This window comes from Sphaeramia orbicularis, chromosome 1, assembly GCF_902148855.1.
Source record: "Sphaeramia orbicularis chromosome 1, fSphaOr1.1, whole genome shotgun sequence".
Lineage (NCBI taxonomy): Eukaryota > Metazoa > Chordata > Actinopteri > Kurtiformes > Apogonidae > Sphaeramia > Sphaeramia orbicularis.
Window position 1 is genome coordinate 53,152,745 of NC_043957.1, and position 7,813 is coordinate 53,160,557.

At 38.1% G+C, this 7,813-nt stretch overlaps 1 protein-coding gene across 2 annotated transcripts in view; it reads left to right on the top strand.

The window, feature by feature from the left end:
* The window catches only part of grk4 (G protein-coupled receptor kinase 4), a 57,913-nt gene extending 50,458 nt beyond the window's left edge, over nucleotides 1-7,455 (top strand). The window contains exons 13-16 of one of the 2 annotated variants that reach the window (XM_030141590.1): nucleotides 618-755; nucleotides 1,921-2,058; nucleotides 2,186-2,363; nucleotides 4,719-7,455. In XM_030141590.1, coding sequence (XP_029997450.1) covers nucleotides 618-755; nucleotides 1,921-2,058; nucleotides 2,186-2,362 — 453 coding nt within the window. In that variant the 3' untranslated portion in view covers nucleotide 2,363; nucleotides 4,719-7,455. The remainder of the gene's footprint in view (nucleotides 1-617; nucleotides 756-1,920; nucleotides 2,059-2,185; nucleotides 2,364-4,718) is intronic. The other variant, XM_030141583.1, reaches the window with a different exon arrangement.
* The last annotated feature ends 358 nt before the right edge of the window (nucleotides 7,456-7,813 follow it).

Here is a 7,813-nt window from a genome sequence, read left to right on the forward strand (position 1 = left end):
TTTGAACTGTAGCGTAAATTGGGCAGGAGTTGTGTAATGTAAACGTAGAGAAACAAAGGGGGAATGGAGTTGGGAGATGATGGTGAAAAAGTGAGCAGGCATCAGTTTGTTCGTTGTGAAAACAGGGCCAGTCCGAACATCCGCTGGTGGTGAAAGCACTAACAGCAGTCATCCTCTTCATAAGCCTGCTGTTCTGTTGTGGAGGTAATGCTATCCAGAATCCCTTCAAGGCAGCGCCACTGCTCTCTAATGCTAACCATGATGGTGTTGTATTATCCTGTGTATATGGATTTGTATTGGCCTTTATTAGATTGTGTAGGATCACACACGTCAAATCAGGAGGGTTACATGCATACTATGTCCATGTGTGTTTCGTATACGCAGAATTGGATGAATTTGTCATAAAACTGTCAAGAGTTATTCAGTATTACAGCAGCCTCTTTCATTTCTTTTGAATGATTTACTGAGGTGATATAGATAAAGACCAGGGCTTGGCTTATGTTCTTTTTATTAAGAATTTAGAAAAGATGTTGAGTAATAACTTATCTGTCAGAATCCTCAGGCTTTGCAAAGCTTTGTTGCTTCAGTTTCTCTTTGCCTTGTCCTTCTTCCACCAGCTCCTGGCTAAAGACCCCAAGGAGCGACTGGGTTGTCAGGGTCACGGGGCCATAGAGGTGAAGCAGCACCCCATCTTTAGAAACATAAACTTCAAACGACTAGAGGCCAACATGTTGGACCCTCCCTTCAGTCCTGATGTAAGAACTGTGCACACAAACACACAAGCCCACTGCAAATCACCATCTATTCACAACTTGGAGCTTGAAACTTAGGCGAGCTTCAAATCAGTATACAGGAAATACCATTGTTACAAGTAAACAAACACTTCCAGTATAAGCACTCATGGTAAGTAGTGGAGAGTTAGAATCTGAACTGGCTGAAAAAAAAAAAAAGAAAAAAAGCTTTCTGTTCCACTTAAATCAAGGTTTGACTACAGTAGAAAGAATCTGTGCATCATCCAACAACTTTTAACTTTTCAGTGAAATCTGTACTTTGTATACCTTACAGTTTCAAAACAGGATCATTTAAAGATGACTTTTTTTGATGCATCCATCAGTAGACATAACACAACAAACCACTCAGTGAAAATGGTGTAATTATGGCAACACGAGGAAAACACCTGTAGTTTCTAATTTTGTGATATAGTGCTCATTTTGGTTATTTTCATAGGAAGTATGATTATATATTTGACAAAATGATGCAAGGAGGCTGAACAGACTTTAAAACCCAACTGGATCATGGAGAAAATATGTTGTAATGTGTGTTCTGTTACACTGTTGTCCAAAAACTGAGTTGGTGTAATAGTCTCCACAGTCATGTCCTTACATTCACATTATATATTCCAAAGGCTTACCTTTTACTTTCATAATCCCTCTTAAGTAAATCTGTAAACCGTTGTTACCTCTGCTCTAAAGTGTGAAATAAATAAATAAATAAATGTGTGTGTGTGTGTATATACTGACTGTGACTGTGAAAGAGACCACTGTCTTCCCCAGAAAAGGTGCTGTATGCTTTAGTCTTGTGCTACAGCCTTTTGTCTAGAACAACAAAGCTGCTCACAGAAGAAATGATTTCATTTTCAGTGTCATAAATAGATGGAGTGAGGGAGAGTGACTGACCCCAGAGGTTAAATCAATAGTTGAAAGTAGATAGTGTTATCTGCATTTCTATTTTGGGTTATTCAGGTCAGTAGGTCCACACAGAGGAAAACAGTCCTCAGGCGTACAAAGATTTTTGTGTTCTTCCACTGTATTCCAGATTTAGTAGTAAATGGCTTCACAGGTGTTAGGCTTTGCATTGTTTGATCGTATACCTCTGTTTTTTCTATCCTTCTCCATCTTCCTTTATCTTCTGCTCTCTCAGCCCAGAGCCGTGTACTGTAAAGATGTCCTGGACATTGAGCAGTTCTCCACTGTCAAAGGTGTCAACCTTGACCCCACCGACGATGACTTCTACCACAAGTTTGTCACAGGCAGTGTCTCCATCCCATGGCAGAATGAGGTACTGCACCCTTTGGTCACAGATGATGTCATCATTTAATGCTACAGCAGACTGATACAGCAATGGTACCTTGTTTTCTGCAGAAGCATACATCAGTGGTGTAAACTTAGTATTTATATCTCTGTAGATGATTGAGATGGAGTGCTTCAAAGAAATCAATGTGTATGAGACCGATGGGACGCTGTGTCCAGACCTGGACATGAACCGGCCTAACCCTCCACCAAAGAGAGGCTTCTTCTACCGCCTGTTCAGAAGAGAGGCAAGTGCTAGTGCTCCTGCAACTGTCCGAGGGGGTGGGGGCTAAGGTACTTCCTTTCTCTCTTCTTTCATTCCTTCCTTTCCCAGGCCTTGTCCAAACTCAGCATATGACAGTAGTATTAGCCGTGAACCTCTTAAAGTTGCAAGTAAAAGTCTGTGAACCCTCTCAGATATTCTCTTTTTACTGTTAAATGTACATGACCTAAAATGTAATCAGATTTTTGTACAAATCTACTGAAAGAGGTGTTAATTTAACAAAATCAAGAAGGACGTTAAATTTTTTTAAAAACAAAGATTCAATCTTGAATATTTGTGTGTGGCAGACCTTTAGGATCATTTATTAATTGTAAAGGGTCACTGGAATTAAGTGTATGTGAGTTTAGGAGGCCCTGCTAAACCTTCACTTTTAAGGTTTAACCGTAATAACACAAGTTTATCAAAGTGTGTCATGGCTTGAATACAGAGCAAAACTGTTCAACAGTAGTAGTAGTAGTAGTAGTAGTAGTAGCAGTAGTAGTAGCAGTAGCAGTAGTAGTAGCAGTAGTAGTAGTAGTAGTAGAAGATTGAGCACCACTATTGCCCTCCCCACAGGTTGACCATCAATGATCACACCAAGAGCAGGGCATGTAGCAGTGAGGGAGATCAGTCACCCACAGGGTATCGTGGAGCAAACTAAAAGCCTCACTTTGAGAACAGTGTGCTTAAATGAGTAGTATTATGTTTGGTACCAATCACTTATCCCAAATCTATGAAAAAAGTTGGTGGAAACATCATCGTTTGGGCCTGCTTTTCCACCTCTGGACCAGGACAACTTGCTGTCATGACTGAAAATTGTGAACATCATCAGAGAGTAAAAACACACAAGTGATTCTACCAAGGAATGGTCCATGAAAATGAAATGTAATGTTTTGGAATGTCCGGGTCAAACTCTTGAACTTAATCCAGTTGTGGAAGGACAAGAAGCAGGAAGTTTATACAAGGAAGCAGACCAACAGGTCTTAGTGTAAACTGTTCGGTGAGGAAGAATGTTTTTAATTCTTCAAATGTTTTTATCTAGCTTCAGGATGTGTGAAAATCAGATTTTATTTTAGGGCAAATATATGATATTAAAGGTTCAGTTCATGCTAGTTGTGAGGCAAAAATTATTCAGTTTCCTTTCAGCATACTGTAATTCAGTTAGTCTGAGAGGAATCAAGACTCTCCCTCTAGACTCTACAGGCTGTTAAGTCTTCCCACTGATGATCCCAGGCGTTTTAAGAGCTGTAGAGGGGTTAAATATGCGACTGACAGCTTTAATTACTTCCCTGATTCTGTTAAAGGTGACTCCCATAATGACAATATTTTGGTTTCATTTGTTCGTACAACAGTGAATGGCACCAGGCCTTTAATCTTTGTGTTTAGTCCTTTTAAATAGACATAGAGATTCAAGTATTTTATGGTCATATACACAGCAGTACAGAGCAATGAAATTTATACTTTGCGGTTTTCCTTCACATGACTAACGTAAACATTCAAACTAAACTATAATGAAACAAAGGAAATAAACTCTACAATTAAAACAATGTAAACTAAACTGAAAGGAAATAAGGGAAATAAATTGTGCACTAAGCAAGGAAAAATAAATAGGTAAAATAAAATAAAGAGAGTACTCTGCAAAGAGTGAGTGTATCAAGGTGCAAAAAAGAAATAAAGATTGATTGTGCAAGATAGAGGCGAGAGATGCAAAAGGCAGGTGTGTATTTCCAAATTGCGGTGTGTTTTTTCACTCCTAATTTCTGCCTCCTGTAGCTTTAAATGCTCACAAACTTTTCTTGCAACTGTATGGACCTTTTGAGGTCCTGTACCAAAGCCAAAAAAAAAAAAAAAAAATCTGTTACTTTTGTCTGTTTCTGTAATTACAACTCTGACCTGGTTCGAATAAGGCCTTTGTTAATACCTTTGCATATTCTTTACGTACTGAGGGTCAAAGATCTTTAAAGGAGCTGGTTTGCGGTGAGGACAATACTACATTTCTGCTAACCCTAATATTTTAACACTGAATAACACAAAGGAATGGTTCTAACATCTTTTTCAGTTGCAGAAGCTACTCAAATAACATCTTTTGGTTTCATGCAGCTGCTAATTGTTCTTCCTGGTGTCATTTGTTTTTACTTCATATATCTTGTTAATTCTGTAGCTGTTTATTCTTAACCTAAACAGCATGGATTATGTCTCCTTATTCTCCACACGTCAGATGATGTGTGCACACGGTACTACATAGTTCAGTGGTACACTACATATACGCTGCTTGTGATGTGGCTGAAACCAAGGTCGACTTCAACAAGGGGAATGTGACATCACCTGCAACGTGGTGGTAGTGCTGATGTTAGTGATATATATCCTTCACTTTTGGTTCTTCTCAGGTCTGTTTTAAGGGCGGTTACAGTGACGATGAGATTGAAGAGCCCTCACGACTTTAAACCACTCCCTCCACCTGCCTCATCCTCCCCTCCCACCGCTGAACTTCACCACAAACTCCAACCGAGCGCAAATTTTAGGAACTCAGTGAATGTTGACCTGTATTTATGAGCTGTATTAAAAGTGTATTATAATTAAAGAAAAAAGTATGAGTTTAAAGATTTTGTACATTTGTACTTGAATTTATGTCTAGATGTATATTTTCACTAAAGGTTGTATTGTACAAAAAGCCATAAAAGTACCACTTGAATGCATACATTACATTTTTATTTCTTTTTTATTTTCTTTTGGAATGAGTGTGGATTATGTGTATCGGGGAGTTTTTTTTTTTTTTTTTTTTTTTTTTTTTTTAAGAAGCACAGTACCAGTAGTTATTTTATTTTTCCAATGTAGCATCAGGCCTTTTTTTGTTTTCTATGTGCTGTATGTGTTTCATTGATTTGGCAAATGTGACGTGGCGCTAGCACATCAGATCCACCTGATTCCAAATGTAAGCCTCTGTAACCCCTCAAGGCTCAGGTAGATCTGAATGAAACGTGTACATCCAAATGATATGAGGGAAAAAAAGTTAATCTGATGTAACATTGCTGCGTTGATGCCATGCTGCTTAAACTTCACGTATGTGTTCCCAGATCTCAAATGCCCCCTTTGATTGAAAGACGCCTCGTTGGTTTGGGAATCTTAATAGTCTGATGAATTCCCATATCTGAGTGAAAGCAGATTGCACTTGATTGGGTAGCAAGTGGAAGTATTTGGTTGGAGTGTGATGTAAACAGTCTTCTAGGTGCGTGTACCAACTTGATTTGAGCAAAGATGATACTGATTTAGGTCTGACAATCTTATAGTCAGCATGCACATCCTTAAAGTACAAAAGAAATATTATGGGGGCCTTTTTCTATATTTTAAGGCCTTATAATCCTCTAGCAGTTTTTTTCTTTATGGTCTTTCTGATGTGTCCAGGTGTTAATGAACAAATTGCAAGTCCAGAATAAGAGAGATTTCCTCCCATTATTTTTAGTATACCAAAACTTCTAGGACTTGGACAGGTTCACTGGAGAATGACTTGGAAAATGTAGACAGATGGAGGGACAATGATGGCACTGTATCAGAGATGGTATTACCTGCAGCTGACAAAGGCTTCATCTGAATAATTTTGCTGTTACATTAAACCAGCTTCCTGAGATACAGCCTGCTTTGGCCTCTGTGCCCATTGACCATAGATAGCACGATGCCTGTCAGCCACATATCCTGCTAGTAGACCTCCAGTTATATCCTGTGGCTTTAGCTGTGTGTGTACTAGATAAAAAAAACAAAACAATTGTTAATAGTAATAGTGCCCACCTTTACTGTTCCATCGAAGTCCTGTATGTTGTCATCTCATAGAAATGACTCGAGGCAGTTGCTTGTATTTGTGTGCAGATGGGGAGGAGTATTTACATCATCTGTGTACAAAAACACTCGACCACTTGCAGATCCCAAAATGTCCAGCACTTTTGTTTTAGCTTAGAACATTTTTTTTTTTTTTTAATTTCCAAGTTGACTCCTCATTTCCTAAACACATACTAATCAGGATTTATTATGTTCACTATTTGATCTTTTTGAGTATTACTTTTGAGGCAGTTGCTGTTTTTCTCTCCAACTGTTTTAATGCTGTGAATACCCAATTTGGACACATTACCTTTTTATGTGTGTTTATAAATACATTGTATGAAAATGCAGCTTTTGTTAATCCAATGCATTAAAGTAAATGTGATATACTATCCATGCGGGAGATGGGATTCAGCCGGCTAAAGAATGCTCACAAATTAATTTTAACTGTACAGATTTGCAATGTCTGCATTTTGTTAATACAATATTTCCGTATCATAAAAACTGAACAAAATTTTACTCAAGGTTGCCTACATTTTATAAGGTACGCATATAGGTCCCTATTTTAACTAATCTGATCTGAGATTTTGTCCCCTGCTGTACATTCCATTATCAAAATCGGGACTCTAATATGATGCATCAACTTGTCATCACTTGAGTTTCTGAGTGTCTTTTAAATTGTTTTTTTTTTTTTGTGTGTGTGTTTTGTTTTTTGCTTTAAGGCACATTTCAACAATGATTTCTCTTGCCGATGTAGATTTTAGCCTTTTAGCTCTTAGCCTCAAAAACCTTGTAAATGATGTATTTCTAACATGTAAGTAAGCTCTAACACACATTGACTCACTCTCACAGGGAATCTGAACTGTGTTTGCCACCCTTGCCTCCGTCATTATTTGGAGTAACTGTACCCATACATCATTCATATAGAAGTAAAGAAATTCTGTTTAGTTTCATTGCACTATGGTGTGTTTGGACAATGATTATAGGAAGTGTCTTTAACTTTTTTGCCAATGATACCAAAAGCAACATTAAGTTAATCAAACTGGTTTAACTAAAGAAAGACTGACAGCCTTTTATGGGATGTGCCAATTGCCAAGTTAAGTTGTGACGCCCCCCCCCCCCCCCCCCCCCTTTATACTTCCGTCCATTCAGAGAGAATTCCTTCCCATAAAGGAACTTTAAACAGCTCAACAGTTATGAATGTCCGCACTAAGTGCATTGTAATGCCTGTTTAAAAAAAAAAAAAAACATATGTTTTATTACTCAAGCATGTATTGGTTTGTAATACTTCAGGTTCCTTGTATATGTAAATGACCTTCTAGTGCCAACATATCTCACTGGTATCTGAGGACAACTTTATAAATTGCAAGGTGGCCAGCTGAGTTGGCCCTGTTTGAATATGTACCAATAATTCTTTTCTCTCTGCTCTTCCTCTGAAGCTGTGATGCTCAAAAACTGGGATGGCACTCACCTACAAAGTTTAATGAGTGAGAGATCTTCAGTTCTTTGATGTCATGTGAGAAGGAAGTAATGACAAATGAATTGTTTGTGTTTAAACAGGGCCAGGGACTTCTTGATTTTTCTTCTTTTTTTTTGTATCTGTACAGTCATGTCGTTGAACCACTGCAGTCATTGTTAATTCTTGTACAAGTTGTATCACTGGTTGTTGTAC